The 19688-nt window shown below is 36.6% G+C and overlaps 2 protein-coding genes across 3 annotated transcripts in view; one reads left to right on the top strand and one right to left on the bottom strand.

The window, feature by feature from the left end:
- Positions 1-19688, bottom strand: part of LOC6053356 — a 38646-nt gene that overhangs the window by 13722 nt on the left and 5236 nt on the right. The window contains exons 7-8 of the mRNA XM_038250314.1: positions 18450-18512; positions 18228-18361 (exon numbers count right to left, since the gene is read on the bottom strand). Of these exons, the coding sequence (XP_038106242.1) occupies positions 18228-18361; positions 18450-18512 (197 nt within the window). The remainder of the gene's footprint in view (positions 1-18227; positions 18362-18449; positions 18513-19688) is intronic.
- LOC6052892 (interaptin) lies at positions 6203-19637 on the top strand. 2 transcript variants are annotated; one of them, XM_038256337.1, is made up of 5 exons: positions 6203-6328; positions 16361-16503; positions 16572-18818; positions 18876-19022; positions 19090-19637. In XM_038256337.1, the coding sequence occupies exons 1-5, from the start codon at positions 6310-6312 to the stop codon at positions 19333-19335; spliced, it is 2802 nt and encodes a 933-aa protein (XP_038112265.1). In that variant the 5' UTR covers positions 6203-6309; the 3' UTR covers positions 19336-19637. The 2 variants fall into 2 exon arrangements, with proteins under 2 accessions (XP_038112265.1, XP_038112264.1); XM_038256336.1 differs by lacking the exon at positions 6203-6328 and adding an exon at positions 6433-6893.

Below are 19688 nucleotides of genomic sequence, written 5' to 3'. Positions count from 1 at the left end.
TCACTAAAATTCCTTACAAAAGATCATCAAGCCACTTTTAAATTTAAGTTACCAATTTTAAAACAAAAGTATAATTACAAAAAATGAACTAAAAAATCATAACCAACCATCAAGATGTGGGTATTTTTATCGTCCTTTGCCGATCTTTCCACTCCTCTCTATCTCATACTCTCCAATTCAAGTGTGCTACCAGCTGATTTGAACCCTCATGTACATAAAACATCGTTATGCTGCGCATTGTGTTGATTCGTCCCTGACTGCGCCAGAGCCGAACGAGCATACACATGCGCGGGCTCACGTTCCCTCCAATTTTCTTCAGGACTGTTCGCTGGGTGGGTAAAGTGAGCAGGCCATAATTTGGCTTATTATTAATTTTATATTGAAAACTTCTTCAAATAAGCTAGCTTAATTCTGGAGTTTTTTTTTTTTTTTTTGAAAAGGACCAATAAACCAAATTTTCAGTTTTTGCTTTTTGGGTGTTTTTAATACCCCTGACTCAAGGCGTAATACAGTAGTTGTTCGGTAACTGGTCTGAGAACTTAGCTCAGTCACCGAATGCTGCCCGGTAACTGGGCTGAACGAATAATAACGAGGGGACCACCGATGCATAATAATTTTCCGATGAAATATGAAAATAAAAATTACTCAAATTTATTTACAGTGCTTACAGTGGCTTGAAATTCAATAAACGTTTGAAAAAAGTTTTTTTATTTATTGAACATGGTTTTTACATCCATTGACCCCTCGGTCATTTCGGTTTGTTTCGGTTTTTTTGACGTTTGTCTGCTTTTAAACTGTTCTACGTCCCAGTTATCGAGCGCTCAGTTAAACAACGCCCAGTTACCGAACAACGACTGTATATCATTTACTGAAGTTTTTATGCATAAACATTGTTGCAAGTAACATTCAATTAAAAATAAATAAAAAAAAACGAGAATTTGAAATAAACCTAAAGCAGATCCAGAATTCGGTTCAACAACCCTACCCGATGAGCGCACCACGCAGTCAAGTAAGGGACAGATGCAATAGTAAAAATATAATGACACAGCCCGGGAAGGATCCCAACGGAGGGATGAACTAGAGACGAGCGGGGTCGGGTCCCGTCATCAGTGCGCGCAATTCAATTTATTGAAGCGCGGAAGGTTCAACACCGTTGTGCTGTGAGCAACCAATACTAGTTCAAATTTGAGGGTTACGTTACAAATACTAACGTTAGGTGCAAGTGGGAAAATCTTTTAAACAGTCAATACACTGTGAATTTTCGGTAGATTTTTATCAAGGACTTATTTTTATCAGGTCTATTAAATTAGTTTTCACGTTTTCCCGAAATTGATCGATTTTTATTTTATTTTATTGTACATTGAAAATTGAATCAATAGTTTCCGAAATAGTTAAAAAATTAGGGTAAATTAGATAACACTGTGAAAAACTTTTTTTTTTTCACGAAATTACGACTTTAAGAGGCTGTATCACAGTAACCAGTAGTCCGATCAACTAAGTAAAAAAAATCTCTGCGTTTCATCTGGGTGCTGAATAGTGGTTCGCAAAACGGCCTCAATTTTGAACTGTCAAAGTGGAACCAATTTACTGTTCGCCAAAAGTAGAGAGTATTGTTATCGATCATTAAAAATTGTTTTTTTTTTTTTTTGCAAGAATAAAAAATGTGTGATTTTTGGAACCTGGAGGCGAAGTTAAGAAATCTTAAGAAAGTTGAAGGCGAGATCGTCATTTTTTTTATAATTATGAATGGAAGTTGTTTACGGAGTCGATGCGGTTGTATCCATCCAGAAGCTGTCTTCATTGTTTACTATGATTTCAATAGTAATGCATTCTACTAAAACCACAATTCATTGCTTATTTCGTTTAAAAACCTACTGGTTTAGTAAAAATTTGCTCTGTTTGCTGGATCAGCTTCGCTAGAATTAGAGATGTTTTTTCGCTGGACCAGGAAAAGCTGCATGATTCCAAAATCAGCCAGAAAATTTATCTTCGTCACCCGTAAAAAAGAAAAAACCTCTTCTAACCGATCAAAAACTTAAAAAACACACACAATTTATTTTAAAATGTCAAAAACTAGACAAAAAAGAACAAATACTACTGGTTATAAAACAATTCATTTGCCAGAAAAAAGTCATGCTTGTGCTTGAACAGCCTCCTACTTTGTAGATGTAAACAAAGTGGGATTATTCGAAGATCACGTGACGCATTCTCTCTATTCATCACCCAGCGTTTCATAAATATTGTTTGGGTGGTGCATTTCATTCATGAAAAATTTTAAAACTGCAAATAACTTATTTAAAAAAAAACACCAAATTACTATAACTTGAAAACATTTCAATTCAGGTTCTAAGTCATTTTCGATTGCACATTTGATTTCGTAATTAAAAATTATATTTCAGAATTTGTTTGACAAACTTTGAGACTTTTTCAAAAATGCCTATTCCCGGTACCAACACAAAAGATACCTTTATCGGTTCTCTAAAATTTTGGGAATTTTTCTTGTGCTAAAACGACAACGAATAATCGGGATTTATTGTGATAAGTTCTAATCCATCTCAAGATACTAATTATCGAATCGCGAGAAGAAAATGTAAATTTTGGACACACAATTATATTTACTATCAATCAATTCAGGTCAATTAATTTTATTAATTTTATTCTGTATTGAATAATAATAAAACCTACCTGATTTTTAAAAAATCAACTTAAAATTTAAGAGCGAGTATTTCACCAATGTGTAACAGGTCGTATCGAGGTGCTCCGATTTGGATGAAACTTTCAGCGTTTGTTTCCCTATACATGAGATGAACTCATGCCAAATATGAGCCCTCTATGACAAAGGGAAGTGGGGGTAAAACGGGCATTGAAGTTTGAGGTCCAAAAAACATAAAAAATCTTAAAATTGCTCGCATTTCAGTAAAACTTCATCATTTACAACTCTCTTAGATGCATTCGAAAGGTCCTTTGAAGAACTTCAAAATGAGCCATAGACATCCAGTATTGGTTTAACTTTTCCTCATAGCTTTTGCAAATTACTGTTAAAAATGGATTTTTTTAAAACCTTAATATCTATTTGCAACAGCCTCCAACACTCATACTCCCATAGGTCAAAAGATAGGTAATTTCATGGACTAAAAGCCTACGGAAATAACTTTTTGGCCAATCGCAGTTTTTCTCATAGTTTTTCGATTTTTCTATAACAAACATTTTAACACGTTAGTTTTTGCCCTATAGGCCGTCATAGCGGAATTTTTTGGTCTCAATTTTGTCATATTCGGAATCCTCGGAAAATTTCACGTAAGTTAGAAGTATTGGAGTTGTACATTTGATTTCAAAAATAAATAAATAAAAAAATTTCGAAAAAATAAATTGATCTTATTTACTCTGTGGTCAATACGTCAAATGCTGTATCAAGTAGGCGAAACCCTGTTTTACCCCTAATCCAACAAATTGTTAAAAAATATTTAAATTCATTCTAAATGGCTTTTTTCCAATCAAATTTACAACTCCAATACTTCTAACTAACGTGAAATTTTCCGAGGATTCCGAATATGACAAATTTGAGACCAAAAAGTGCCGCTATGGGAGCCTACAGGGCAAAAACTAACGTTGTAAAATGTTTGTTATAGAAAAATCGAAAAACTATGAGAAAAATTGCGATTGGCCAAAAAGTTATTACTGTAGGCTTATAGTCCATGAAATTCCCTAACTTTTGACCTATAAGAGTATGGGTGTTGGAGGCTGTTGCAAAAAGATATTAAGGTTTTAAAAAAATCCATTTTTAACAGTAATTTGGAAAAACTATGAGGAAAAGTTAAACCAATCCTGGATGTCTATGGCCCATTTTTAAGTGCTTCAAAAGACCTTTCGAATGCATCTAAGAGAGTTGTAAAGGATGAAATTTTACTGAAATGCGAGCAATTTTAAGATTTTTTATGTTTTTTGGAACTTAAACTTCAATGCCCGTTTTACCCACTTCCCTTTGTCGTAGAGGGCTCATATTTGGCAAGAGTTCATCTCATGTATAGGGAAACAAACGCTGAAAGTTTCATCCAAATCGGAGCACCTCGATACGACCTCTAGAACAAACCGAGCAGAATTTATAAATACTGCCTCTTAAGCAACATGTGGGCTTATAGTTTAGGTTCATTTTTTTAAAAATCGGGTAGCTTTTATAATTATTCAATACAGAATAAAATTAACTATAAACGATGGTTATGAATAAATGAAAAACAACAATACTTAAAAAAAAGGTGATAAAATAAACCTGAAAAAATAAGGGTACGTTATTCTTTAGTGGACCCTCTGAAAGGTTTTTGATGAAAAAATCAATAAAATCACAACCTCAAGCGTGTTGTTGTCTGCAAATCTTTTATTTGGCATGTTTAGCATCATTTAAAACAATATTGACTGACATTGAATTGTCCTTTTTGCCAAAATAAGCCATGGCCACTAGCATTTTCACAACAAAACTTCATTTATATTGAATTTAACTATCCAATCATTTTTTGACTGATTATTTAACTCCAGCAAGTTGAAATAATGTAAGTTTAAGAAACTTTACTAAAATAGAGCGATGAAATACTCATTTTCGAGCAAAAATTAGGGGGGTCCAATATAGGACAACGAAAATCCAAACTTTTCCAAAAGTGGACCCCTGTTAATTTAACCTTCAAAAATGAAGAAAACTGTGTATTTAAGCAAAAGTTTCTCTTAGACATGCAATGAATGCGTGTTGTTCTCAACTTTAACGCTTATTTTTTCAATTATGAGTATAAATATAGCTGTTTTCATGTTAAAAGTGAGCAATTCTCTACCAAAACCGGAAATGGATTTCATTTGTATTTTTTGATTTGGCTCAAACTTTGTGGGGGCCTTCCCTATGACCAAATAATCTATTTTGTGTCATTGGTTCACCCATACAAGTCTCCATACAATTTTGGCATCTATAACTTTTGAAAGAATTTTGTGATCAATTTGGTGTCTTCGGCAAAGTTGTAGGTATTGTTGAGGACAATTGAGAAAAAAATAGGTACACGGAAAAAAAATTGCTGATTTTTTAATTAACATTTTTTTACTAAAACTCAATTTCCTAAAATACGTATTTTTTTGATTTTCGAGATTTTTTGATATGTTTTAAGGGACAAAAATCCGCAACTTTTGAGCCATAGAGAAACATGGTCAAAAAATCTGCCACCGAGTTATAAATTTTGAAAAAAAAAAAAATGATTTTTGGAAAAAAAATCAAAGTTTCATGCAAAAACAAGTTTGACATTATTTTTTAATGCAAAATTGAATTTGCAATTGAAAAGTACTTTACAGATTTTTTGATAAAGGGCTCCGTTTTCAAGATATAGCCACCGAAAGTTTGATTTTAGCGAAATATTTGCAGTTTTTCAATTTTTTAAATAGTGACCATGAGTGACCATTTAAAAAAAAAAAAATTTTTTAAAGTTCAGAAAATTTGTTATAAAATTGTTACAAAACATATTTGTTTACGATGAAAAGTGAGCAAAATCCAATTTTTATTCATTATATCTATCATTAGACCTATACCATGCATCAAAACTTCAAATATCGGTTAAATTTGGAATAACAATTAAAGTTTGCTTACAGTGTACCCGGGTCCACTATAGAAAAAGGAGCGTCCACAACAGGCAAAAAAACGTTTTTTTCAAATTGCTTTTTTCTGCTCAAAAACAAATAACTGATGAAACAAATACTCAAAATTGTTCAAAAGACTTCAGATTTAATTGTTTTGTACAAAGGGTTATGAAAAAGTGCTTAAAATATTGAAAATTTGTGAAAAATGTGCTTCGGCTCTACTAGAGGGTTCACTAATAGTTAAAATACTTTTTAAAAAAATTAATTATGAACATCAAATTGACAAAAAAGCTTGAAAACAAAATTAATAAACATTTCAATTTAACAGTGCACGTGATCATGATCCAGCACACTCCGATAGCGCATCGCAAACATATAAATTTTAACGGTTGCATGAATGTCGTCGTTGGCTCGCCTGTCTGGCACGCTCAGACCCACTAAATCACCAGAGGGAAATCCTCCGAATGTGGCACGAGCGCCCATTTCGTCCTTTTTTTCCCATTCCCATCGATGTATTGGTGCGTCCACAATCAGCTTATTGCCGCTCCCTCAGTGCAGTGAGTCGTTATCCTTCGGTTTTGCCAGGAGTCGTCGAACCGTCGCACAAGGACCCCAAAGTCTGGCAGCTTTTCTTTCGCAAAGAAGGGTCTCTATATATATCCCTTGAAGAAATTGAGCACAAATACACACCTCTCGGAAAAGGATATGACGATGCGCTCGTTGTGTGAGTATATGGAATTATAACATTTTACTGCTTCTACCGTTTTATTTTTCTGTGTGGAGGGTAAACCTCGCACCGGGATCTGCTCATTCAAGTTTAGACCTTCGTCAAGAAACGTTCGCCTGGCTTGCAGTGCGAAGCGGAGCAAGAAATTCAAACGACCGTTATGGAATAGGCGCGAAACCTTCTCAAACCGTTGAGGGGAACGAAGAAAAGAAAAGTTAGGGAAAAGTTGTTTTAGTTTATTTTTTTAGTATTTTGTTTCTGATTTAAGTGGAAATTTGTTTTTTTTATGTTCGTTACTCTATAAGTTATTGCTCGGTTTTGTTCAAATTTGATATATTTATTGCACCTCACAAGAAAACGAAACAAGAAATCACAAAACTAACAAACAAAAAATCGCACACCAAAATCAAAGTTTATTCCAAAGTTTAACAGTGTTTTGAGTGTTACGTTAAAGTTTTTGAGTTTTCAAACACTTTCCTCGGAACCGGATTAAACAAATCCGTCACAATTGCGTTCAACATGTTCTCGAAAGCTAAGGTGAAGAGATTTAACGACGTTGAAGGTGAGTACCCAAAAATATCAAGAATAAGGTACCAGTTGTGCATTACCGAGTCACCCCTCAAAGTACTTCGTAAAATAACTTTAAATTAATTCAAAAGAAGTCCTCAAACCGAACCGTGGGAAACATTTCCCCCTCTCGATAAATAAAGTACTTATTTATTGTCATCGTCATTGCAGAGATTGGTTACGTGTGCAGTGCGGACTTCTTACCTGGGTTTAATAGAAAAAAGGGACGTGAAATTATCCCCTCAGGATGTGAAGAAATTGTGATGCATATGAATCGCATCCCTCGAAAGGTCGGATGTGCTACGCATGAAAAACTTGTTTTAAATTTTAACAAAAGATACCGGTACAACTGTTTTAATTTGCGGATGACGGTTGGAAAAATTTGCGCAGTTGTGAAACTAACTCACGATCGAATATAAAAAAATATTGGCATGTAATATTTAACATCTCTTAAAAGTGATTAAAATATTTTAATGTCAATGTTAAGAATAAATTTCAGTTATCATGCTCTAACATTTTTCTAATATATGTAATTTCAAATCAAAATCAAATTATTCGCTCTACAGCATTGCCTTGGCGTTCTCGATTGCGAGATTCCTACTCGAAACTAGGTGTTCGAAGGCTTGATTGTTGAGGCAATTGCAAACCTCTTTTTACACCTCAGCTTCCATCCACCCCGGGATTCGAGCTGACGACCTTTGGATTCTTGGTCCAACTGCCTACCAGCGACTCCACCGAGACAGGACCCAGGGAGACGACTTCTACACCTGGACTGAGCTAACGACCTAACCTTTTTAGGTTAGTCCGAGGCCAACATTTACTTCCCGTCCGACGGAAGGCGTGGTCAGACAAATCTCGTCTAGAAAAATGCCACCGGGACCGGCTGGGATCGAACCCAGGCCGACTGGGTGAGAGGCAACCACGCTTACCCCTACACCACGGTCCCGGTAATTTATAATTATGTAATTACATGACAAAATTTTATAACAAATGCAACAGTTTGCATTTTTTTATTTTCAACGTGATTTTTTTTTATTTGTTCAAAAAGAATGTGTTTTCAATTTTTAAGGAAAAACTTGAAACATTAACTTTTCTTGTATTTTCTATATATTTTCCACAAAAGAAGTCCTTAAAACTGAAATCAGCACGAGATTTAACAATACCAAAATCTGTTTTTAAAGAGGTATTCTCCATCCTCTCTTATGAATTCAGAGAATTTTGGTCAACAACCAGCTGAGATTTGTTAATGTTAACAGTTTCAAAAAAGTGTGACTCGCCTAGTGGATCCTGTGCCATTCACATAAAGCTGACTTAAAAAAGTAAAATTTAAAATACATATTTTCCAGCTATTCAAAAAAGCTTTTGATGTTAAGAATAGTTTAAAAGCAACATTTAGATATTATGCATCGAAATTACAGTTGTTCACACAACCTAAAATATCTTGGTGATATTTTCAGAAATCAAGGTAAAATTGATTTATAACCAAATAAAAAAAGTTGTTTACTTTTTGTTTCAAGAGAAAAAACTTAAAATAGGTAAAAAATGTAACAAAAAATATTAATTTGAGCATGAGCATGATTGACTGCCAATGAGCTGCTACTCCGTTATTGACAGACCAGCTGAAGTTAAACAATGAATCAAAAATGATCAGTGGGAGCCAACCATCCGTTCACTGTTTAACCTCTGAAGATCCCTACTTTATTAGTCAATACCGGCGCCCTCCCAAGAAGCCTGCAGTTCAACGAAAGGGAGGAATGTTAGTCCGATAGTTGAAGTTGCAGACTCATCAAGCACACAGTTTTTCGCTATATACTTGTTGATACCGCTTGAGACCGTTGAATCCACAGCATCTCCTTCAAGCATCACGTGATTATTATTTTTTGGGTTAATAGGATAGGCTTTTCGATGCCTCCCGAGCTACGATGCTATGGGGAGGGCTTTTTGGTTGACACACAAAGTCACTCACACACAATTATTTCACTCCACTATTAATTAATCCAAAATGTCAGTGCGTCTTTCGATCATTATATAGAAATGGCTTTTTCACCATAAAAAATAAAACCTTATTCAAAAAATTATACGCAATTTACCCGACGCCGTGCCTTCCGGTCAACGATGATATAGGAAGGGCTTTGAAAATCACAAAACAATTAATTAAGATCACAAAAAAATCACAAAAAAAATCACCAAACAAACACCAATTACTGAACGAAACTTACGCTCAAGACACAAATAATTCCGTAAGTCATGCTATTATTCGATTACCACAATCACTCACCCCATACGAACAGCGACACAAAAGCACACAAAAAAATTAACCTGCGTACGATTTCGCGTCCCCACTTCCAGCGCACCCAGTGCTCTGTAAAAAAAATTATTAATTTGGCTAGATTAACTCAAACCTTTGTCACATTTTTCTCAAGAAAAACAAGTTTTTTGAAAAGTGTTTAAAAAACAGTTACGGTCAAAATTCTTAGTTTGACAGTCATAGTTCTTCTTATTAAAACAGATTTAAGGTATTCAAACTTTATTTTTACGTAAAATATACCCTCAAAGGCTGCTAATATAGTTTTCAAGGGGAAAAACAATGTTTATAATTAGTTGACTAAGTGTATGTGCTTTTTAAAAAAATACATATAAATTTTAGGTCAAATTGTTTAAAAGTGTCCTAAATAATCTGAAAATGCAATCCGTTTTCCGATTCAATATCCAGTCATCCCACATATTCGGAACACCCACAAATTCGGAACACTTTTGTGGTAATTTGTCAATAGAATACTAAATGCAACTTTTCTGTCGTTCCTGCTATTTTTAGGACCTTTATTTGGACATTCGCTTGCTATTTCACTAGTAAAAATAGTACTTTTTGAACAAAAAACCTCATTTCAAGACTATTTTATCCAGAGCAGCAAAACACTGCCTCCAAATTGCCTGTTCCATAATTGTGGGATGTTATTGTGCCTCCCACAATTGTAAAACACCTGAATTTAATTGATATTTTCATACAAAAAATATCAGACTATGTTAAAAACATTACTAAGCTTGAGTTTCATTGGTTTCAGTGTGAGAAGTCATTTTTTGTAGAAAAATATGTACTCCTGGAGAAAAAAAAGTTTGTTTACATCGTAAGAAAAAAGTGTTCCGAATTTGTGGATTTCAAGGGTCAATGTTTTTCTTAAAAAAAACTTGATATAAAACGTAAAAATGTACAGTCGGTCTATACATCAATCGTAAGATCGCAAGAAAAGCTTTCACATGAAGGAAAAAGCAAATCATTATGTTCAATTATCGATTTTCTATGATTTGTTGAACATTGGCAGATCTGTAAACTGTTCCGAATATGAGGGATGACTGTCATGTTCGTTTAGAAAATCATGACACTTTGAGTAGATTAAAATAATGCAATTCATTAATATTTTCTGAATTATTATTCTAACTTTTTAAACCTTTCAAAATTTTATGAATGGTTCATCTTGAGGAACTTTGAACACTTCTCTACCAAAGCTTTTAAAAACTATCATTATTTGGGAAAATACTGTATAATTCTTTAAAGTTTAAATTCAATAGTATAATTTTCCTAAAATATTTATTCATCCCAATTTTTCATTCTTTGCGTTAAGATTAACAAAAACTCGATAATTTGATTACTAATCTTTTAGCATTATCAATTTTTAATTAGCTAGGCAAAGATTTTCAGTCTTCCTGTTTTAAAATGTTATTCTATTAAATTCAGAAATACATATTTTCGTAGGACAAAAGTTGGAGCTATAGAGGTTAAAAATCAAGGATTTCCACAATACTTGCAAAGATGTTTTATGTAACATCTTTCTAAAACGTGAAAATATGTATCATTATTTTCAATTTGTTTTTCTTTAATTTTACATTGAACAGCTCAACAAATCCAAACCTCATGTGAAAAAAAAAACTACAAATCTTGACATGACCACAGCTATTCCAGTCACTGCAGCTTGCCTTCATTTGGCAAACACCCTGAATAAGCTAAATTTGACGCAGCATGTCGTCAAGAGGTTCCTGCAGTTCGAATCCTTATCAGCAGGACAACGGCTGTGTTATGCCCCTGGCTGTGCCCTTCTTAAAGTCTGGCTACAATACGCCACACGCGCGAACGACCTCTACGACAAAGGAGTATGTTTGGACAGCTGCATTCCAGCGCCGTTTACTTTCATTAATCTTACGATTGAGCAGCTGACTTAACTGAAGAAATTGTTTTTTTTTTCTTGCTTAGAAAAGGTCAATCGTTTCCTCGTCAACGATTTTTGTTTTTTTTTTTGCTTTTCTTGAAAGGCAACGCCGATTCGTTGCGGGTAATCAAAAACGATTAAAGAACTTCACGACTACCGGAAATTAGCCTCAGGAGAGCGAATGGGTGATTGCTTAGAAATAGAAATAAGATTTAAAAAAAGAATCCTTTCGTTTTCGCTTCAGAACAAAAAGATGATTAATTGTTCCTGTGAGAAATAGAGGAAGCATCTCACCATATCGTAACGCACGGATTCGGTTGAACACCCACGCCGTAGCACCGTACATCCTCCTGAACCTCCAGAACCTTTGAGCATTCTATGCGAAGGGTCAAACGTTTCCAAGTAACGACAAAGAAGCTTCATTTATCACGGTTGGCTGAATTGCATCAACCTCTCTTAAAGGTTCTAAAGCCAGGCAGTTGCAGTTGCTGGGACATTTTTTTTTCTCCCTCTAGATGGGACCTGGGAAATGAGAAACACCTTTTCGAGGTCTCCGTTTTTGGGGGGAACAAATTAGACACGAGTGACCTCCCGTTCTGTGCCATGGTGAGGAGAGGGAAAAAAACGTTGACGCAATTCTTACCTTATTCTGGGGGAAGGCTACATAAGTGCGGATAGAGACAACGCCGACCGGAAGGGAATTAATTAGATATGGGAAAGGTGGAAACTTGCATGGTTTATGATATAGTGGTGATGTAGAATGGGACATGTGCTGAAACTGAAATTGTTTTCAAAAACGAAAAAGCGTGCTGCACACGCGATGGTAAAGTATGATCAACTGATAAGATTAAATGTCCACAAAAAAATATAGGAATCCGTTAGCAATTGAAATTTAATGTGTATACGGATTTTTGTTCCATTTATATGTGTTTTATGAACCTTCAGGTAATGATCAAATTAGGGCTTGCACAAATACAAATCTAATAATATTGGTTCTCTGACAGCACACGAACAACAATTGAAAAATAGTTGCAAAAAGAGGATTTTTTCAGCACGAGTCGTACATTTATCCAACGAGGTTCACCGAGTTGGATAAATACGAAGAGTGCTGAAAAAATCAAGTTTTGCAACAAGTTCCATACAACATTTTTTTGCAATTCCAAAAAAGACACACTGAGTGAAATTTTATGTCAAATTTTCATGAATTTTGTCAATAAATCGTTTAAATCAAAAAAAAAATGTTGAAAAGTGTTACTTTTCAGCATTTATTTTGAAAAGTGTTGCTATTCGATTCTGTTATTTTTGGTACAGAAAAGTAGGCTATTTCATCGTTCAAGAATGACAGGAAACGTAAGTAGTTTCACGACGGAATTGCAAAAAAAAAATTATTGTGTGTACAAAACTGTTTGGAATCTCTGGTTTATTTAAGCAAGCAATTTTGAAAACATACAATATGGCCCATAAAAAAATGCGACATGTGCATTTTTTTCACAGAAAAGTGGTTCCAGTCTAAAATGTATTTAACAAACTGAATTTTTTATGTATCATAGTCTTAGTTTAGTATGTTTTGAAGATATTTTCATGATAGTTTTTTGCAGTTCGCCAAAATTGGGTATTGGCGGGCTACAATAATGGATGTATTTTCGGTACAAAATTTATCTTAAAAACGGAACAGTTTAAAATATCCAAACCTGTGCCAAAAGCATCGTTAAAAGTCCCTCTTGAATACGCCCAATCGAAAAAGTTCATAAATTTTGATAGAATTAGTCATTTTACACAGAAAAAAATAATGTAAATTTGGAAGCTGTAATTTTGGAAGGTTGAATATTACCTCTTTTATGATGTAATTTTACCTCAATTTAGACTGAAAAAGTGACATTACACCAGAAAAGTGGTAAAATTACACATTTCCAGAGGTAAAATTACACCTTTTTTCTGACATAAAAGATGTACCCCTTCCCAGATGTAATATTACCATGATTTTTTTTCTGTGTAGACAAAAATGCCATTTGTGTTATCATCTTGAGTAATTCGGTCTAAATAAATTAACAACTTAAAACCTATGGTGATGGCTCTAAAGGGTGCCCAGCGGCTCCATACTGTTAAAAGTCATATCAGGGCATCTGTTAGAGTCAATTACCACCATTCGTTGCATTATTTTTTCCCTTGAATCATTGCAGGCTCGAAAACACTCCAAAAAATTGAAGCATTTGCAGAATCGGGATATTTTTGAAAAGTTCACTATTTTAGTATAACTGGTTAATAGAATATGTAAAATTCGATGAATTAATTGTTACAAGTCTCAAAAACAGTAACCTTGAAGGCTGTTTACTTTTCATTCCATACAAAAATTCTTAAGTGGGTCTTCAGATCGACCAACATAGAAAAGTCATTTTTCATTTATATGGTCTGGGCTGGGAGCAAATTAGAGAATATTTAGTTCAAATGTTCTGTGACATTTTTTTAAGCAAACGAAAAAAGTTTTCAATGCTTTTTTTGATTGATTGGAACCTTTTTAACATGTACACATGCTACATACATTGTAAATGGTCAAAACAGGCCCGATTTTCACCTAATAACAATGTCACATTTTTTATGGGCCATACTGTATTATAGTTATAGAGCAATTTCAGCTCAAATCAGGATTTTTTTTCTGGTACTTTTGTACCCGACCCTCTCCGATTTCAATGAAACTATTTAGACATGTTATCCTAGGCCAGCGGTTCTCAACCTTTTTCGACCAATTCCCTCCTTGGATTATTTTCAAGACCTTCATTCCCCCCTTCAATCAAAAATTTAGTATGAAGTCACAATAATCATAATTTTGGCTTTAATTTATATAGAATTACATTTTTTTTTCATTACAAAATATTTTTCGACAATAAAATAACAAATTTTCAGCGATTTGTTATAAAAAATTTTCATAACCTGCTCATGGTCAATGGAATGCAAATGTCTAAAGAAAAATTTAAACAGCCATTAAATCTTAAACAAAAATTTCTGATAAAAAACATTAAGATTAGCTTACAACCGAAAAAAAACAGAACTTGAGGAAAAAAAGAAATAATGCACTGTTCATGTTTGAAGGAATGTCAATGAATTCTGTATCCCCGACATTTGGTACAGCTAAATTTTAAAACTAGAACATTTTTTTTAAACTCTTCATGTTTCAAACAATATGAAAATTCAGAGAAATTGATTTCTTCGAAAAAACATTCATAATTTTTGCCCGTTATATTTTAGACATTTTCCAAAATAAAACCACAAAAATAGCAAGAAAATTCACATATTTCACAAAAAAATATATTTTTTGTTTATAAAAGTTTTTAGTTTTTAGCAAAAACGTTCAAAACAAAGAATTCCCCCCCAAAACTGGCTAAATACCCCCCCCCCCCCCCCCTCCTCCAGGGGAGAATTCCTCACTGGTTGTGAAACACTGTCCTAGGCCATTTTTGTATATATGAAGCCAAGTGTACTCAAAAATAACATGTGAATATGTATGAATATGTTTGTATCTTGTAATTTAAAAACTACTGTGTCTCCAAGCCGTTGCATTGTATCAAAAAGTGGTCAAAGATAAACTTGTCGGAAATTGGACTGGCTTTCTGAAAAAATACACTGAATGAAAAATACACGCCATTGCTATGATATTTTTTTTGTTTCAAAGTTAAATTTAAAGGTGATGTCACGATTTGAGGATTTTTTTGTGAAAATAGCCTAAGATGTTACAAAAAGATTCGCGAAAAATGAAGGATGGTATGTCTCTACCTAAAAAAATAAAAAATAAAAATCATTTACTTAAACTGTTATTTGTTTAGTAGTCTGAACGTCAAAATTTTTACAAACCGATAGTAGGAATCGATTCCCCAGACAATTTTACATAAAAGTCTCGATATTGACTATTGTCCTATGTCCAATCCTTGTGAAGATACAGCGGTGTTAACAATAAAAATGTTGAAAAAAATAGGGTTTTTGGTGGTTTTGGCAATTTCTATATGACAGACTCTATTGTCAGTCTCTAAGATACTTTTAAAAATTTGTAAATTTTGAAGGTGTAATATTATTACTCTTTTATATCTTTTAACACGCGGTAATAGTGGTAAATTTACACATTGTTAGCGTTAAATTTCAAATAAAAAATCTGACGTAAAAGATTTGATGTTATCAGCTCTATCAAAAACCAATCAAAAATATCCTAATTTTGTGCAATTAAAAAAAATGATTTCAAGTTCAACCTTTAAAATGCTGAAGCAAAGTGTCACAAAAGTTTTACACCGTAATCTGGGGCGAATCGGGACTACAGTCTGAATAGGGACAGCAGTTTTTAAAACAATTTAAAGCTTTTAAATTTGGAAATGGATGTACACATTTTGTTGGTCTGAGTCTGTTCTAACCGAAACCAATCAAAATATTGTGCTCCAACATGGTTAAAACTGCTATCCCAATTCACCCCATGTGTCCCGATTGACCCCAGTTTACGGTACATTATAACAGTTATGCAACTACCGATATTTTTCCTTGCGTTTTTTGTCGTATTTTGATTTGTGGTTCCAAAACTCTAAATTTGAAGAAAAAAAATCAAGTATTCTATATGAACCAAAATACAAAAATAATCGTTATACGATATTTCAAATGGGCAGCAGGAAAATTGCAAATGGGCAGCAGCGGCAGCGAAAGCAAGCCAAGAACACGCAAAGTTAAAAAAAAATCATGGTTATATAACATCTGGGAAGGGGTACATCTTTCATGTCAGATAAAAATGAGCAATTTTACCTCTGCAAATTGTGTATTTTTACCACTTTTCTGCTGTCACTGTCACTTTTTCGATTTAAACTAAGGTAAAATTACATCGTAAAAGAGGTAATATTAAACCTTTTAAAAATAAATCTTCCAAATTTACAAATTTTATACTGTGAAGGGTGAAGAAAAACCAAAAGAAATCGTTCCCTCTTCATTTCTTGAACCCTTTTCTTGGGAGGTGCGTATTGGCCCTAAGGGCCGGTATGCTCTTCAAAAGAAAGGGGGTCAAGAAACAGCTTTACGAACGGAAGAACAAAAGAGAGGGAATGTTTGCTTGGGGCTTTTGTTCACCCTCTCTGGCCTGCTTTCGCTACCGCTGCTGCCCATTTGAAATTTTTCTTGACCGGTTTCTTCTCAAGGGCATACCTTACATAACTCACGAAACTGAAGAACCAATCATCAATTTTAAAAACTTGATGCGTTGTAAATTAATAACTTATTTTGTATCATTCACTTTCAGTTGTTTCCTCCCCATCGCCTTTCGTTGAGCCAAAAATGAAAGAATCCAGCAAGAAGTCCAAAAAGGAGGAGAAGATCAAGATGGGCAGCCAGGACGCCGAGTCCATCAAAACGACCAAGAGCGCCCTCAGCCTGTTCAGAACGGTATGTTACAACATCTCCAAATTCAAATTTAAACTGTTTTAATTAATTCGAAACATCCCAACCTCCAGCCCTCCCTCCCGAAGCGCCTCAAGTTCAAGCACATCTCGGACCTGACGCCGAAAAAGTCCAAAGAGGGCAAGGAGGCCGCCATCGAGAAGGTTCGCCAGCTGGACCTGGAAGCGGAGCGCGGCGTCGACTGTCCCAGTGCCACCAGCAAGCTGCCCCCGATCGTACAGCTGTACAACAAGATCGACTCGAACAAGGAAGCGTTGCAGCGGGCGCGCGAGGAAAACGAAGAGTTGAAGGCACGTGTTCAGGAGCTGCTGGCGGAGAAGCGCCAGGCCGAGGCGGATCGTGAGCGGATTCTGGGTGAGAAGGACAACCAGGTGATGCTGCTGGAGCGGGAGTTGACCAGCATTAGCAAGGCCGATGAGCTGCTGCAGGGTATTGCGGAGGGTTGTTTGGAGAAGGTGAAGGAGAATGAGCGGGAGATTCGGGGGCTGCATGGGGATTACGAGCGGAAGTTGATGGAGGTGCACGAGGCCAAGTTTGAGCTGGAGATGCGGTATGAGGAGTTGGAGATTCGGTATAGTGCGCTGCAGGAGGATTACCTAGTGTCGGAGGGGGAGAACTACTTGATGGGTGAGGAGTTGACGATGGTGCGGGAGATTTTGGAGGCTCATGATATGGAGCTGCAGCGTAAGGTGGACGATATTAAGGAGATGGAACGATTGCTGGGGGATTTGATGAAGGAGGGTAAGGAGCTGAAGGAGCAGGTCAACTATTTCAAGCAGCAAGCTGAGGAGGACATGATGCGATACGTGGAGGAGAGCCGCACTACGATTCGTGACATTGACACGTTGAAGAAGGAGAACGAGCGGCTGCTGGCACAGCTCGTGGAGAAGAATGTGGTGATTGAAGGTATGCAAGAGGAGTTGAATGAGAATCAGTTCGAGATGGATGAGATCAGAGATGAAATAAGGACCGAGTTTAACCAGGAGTTGAGAACCGTTTTGAACAAGTACGAGCAGCAAATTGCGACGTTGAACGAGGTGAATGAGATGAAGATTCGAGAGTGCGAATCGATCTTTGTGCTGGAGAAGTCGAAGCTGATCAAGGAGCACATGGACAAGATCAAGAAGCTTGAGCAGGATCACGAGCGAGAGATCGAACGTATTGGTGAGCAGGCCGAAGAGAAGATCCGCATCTCGGAAGTGCAGAACGAGGAGCGATTCAAGGCGCTGGAGCTGTCGATCCAGAGCTCGATCTCGAGCGCACTTGCGGCCGAGAAAATGAGATGGCAGAAGGAGCTGGACAAGTGCCAGAAGATTGCCGAGACGGAAATCATGCAGTGCGAGTTTGAGAAGCGTGATCTGCGCACTCTGTGGGAAGCCTCCAACGAGGTGATCAAGGAGCACGAAAACAAGATCAACGAGCTGGAGAGAAGACTGCGGGCGGAAATGGGCGGTAGCAACAAAACTAAGGAAGAGTACGAGTGTGAGCTGAAGGAAGCTACCAAGGAGAATACTCGCCTGCAGACGGAGAAGTACAACTACCAGCTAACGCTGAACAACACCCGATCTACGGTGAACATTCTGATGGAACGTCTGAAGAAGTCGGACGGAGACGTTGAGATGCTCAAGTCGGAGCTGGACTCGCTGCTGAAGGGCAAAACCGAGATGGAAACCGAGAACAACAAGCTGCGTGAGGAAATCGAAGAGTACCGACGGGTGTTGACGGCACTGCGATTGTCATCGACCCAAATGGAGAAGGAAATGCGCGACAAGGAGGAAGTGTTCGAGAAGATCATGACTTCCGAGGAGGATGCCATCATGACGGTGTCACAGATGGGCAAACTCTTCAACGAGAAAATGGAAGAGAGCATCTCGCGGTATCTGGAGATGTACGACGATCTGAAGAAGAAGTACGATGCCCGCGAAGCGTACATTCAGGACATGAAGACGTTGCTGGACGAGTTCGCCACCGGCATCGAGCTGGCACGGATTGAGCTGGATACCAAAGACAAGAAGATTTCCGAGTTGGAGAACGAAAACAAGGACATCAAGCTGGAGAACATGACGTTCCGATTCAAGTGCGAGCAGTTTGAAAAGTACCACAGCGAAAGCCGACTGCCTCAGCCATCGCCCGAACCACCGACCAAGGAGGACGAAGAACTGGTCTCGAACCTGCTGATCGAGAGCCTCATCAACCAGCTGGAGAAGGATGAGGATGGTGGTAAACTTCACAACAGCGAGCACATCGAGGTGTTCAAGGACGTGATCGACAAGGAAACTACCAACGAGCTCAATGAACAGGTAGTTTTCCAGAATTTTATAATTTCAGAACAAATTTTGGCAATATTCTATTTCTAGCTGAAGGCAACGGAGAACAAGCTTCGCCTCGTGGAACAGTTCGCCAAGGAAACCTCGGACAAGTACACCGAACTGCTCGAGAATCAGAACAACCGACAGAAGTCCAAGAACGCTGAAAGCAACAAGGACAATCAACAGCTGAAAGCGGTAATTTACCAACCAGCCACCGAACATTCAGCAAAATTTCTCAAAATCAACCTTCTTCCCCCCGTAGAAAATCGCCAAGCAGCAGGAGATCATCAAGAAGCACGAAAGCACCATCCACGGTCTGCAGCAGCAGCTGTCCTGCTTCGACTCGCCTCAGAAGCAGCTGAACGTGTCCGGGCTGTACGCCATCGCTGGCAGTCCCAAGACCCCGAAGAAGCAACTGCTCGGATCGCCCTTCCCCGGCAAGGAGAACCGCTCGCCGGCCGTTTATAGCCCACGGGCCGCGAATGCGCTGCGCCCGCGGAACAACTAACGGATTTTGGCGTGTTTTTTTTTTTCTTTACGAAATTAGTGTGTAAGAAGCGTCTTACTGAGTTAGGGAATAATTTATGTTGGTTTAGAGATTTTGAAAACGTATAGTAAGATTTAACTCTCTTTTTTGTGTCGAGAACAAAACGTTAAGAATATTTATTAGCCGGACAGCCAAAGTGATAGAACAGATTTGATAAATATGAAAAATAAACGATGCGCAAAAACACGATAGGAAAAGTTCCTTCACAATTGCAAACCAGAAAATGATTACCACGAAGAATAAAACAAATAGTCAAAATATAATTCAAAATTTGCTACAATTTATTTCGATGACAATCTTTAACCCTCGATAGT

This window comes from Culex quinquefasciatus, chromosome 2, assembly GCF_015732765.1.
Source record: "Culex quinquefasciatus strain JHB chromosome 2, VPISU_Cqui_1.0_pri_paternal, whole genome shotgun sequence".
Classification (NCBI taxonomy): Eukaryota; Metazoa; Arthropoda; class Insecta; order Diptera; family Culicidae; genus Culex; species Culex quinquefasciatus.
This window is presented reverse-complemented; position numbering and strand designations above follow the sequence as displayed.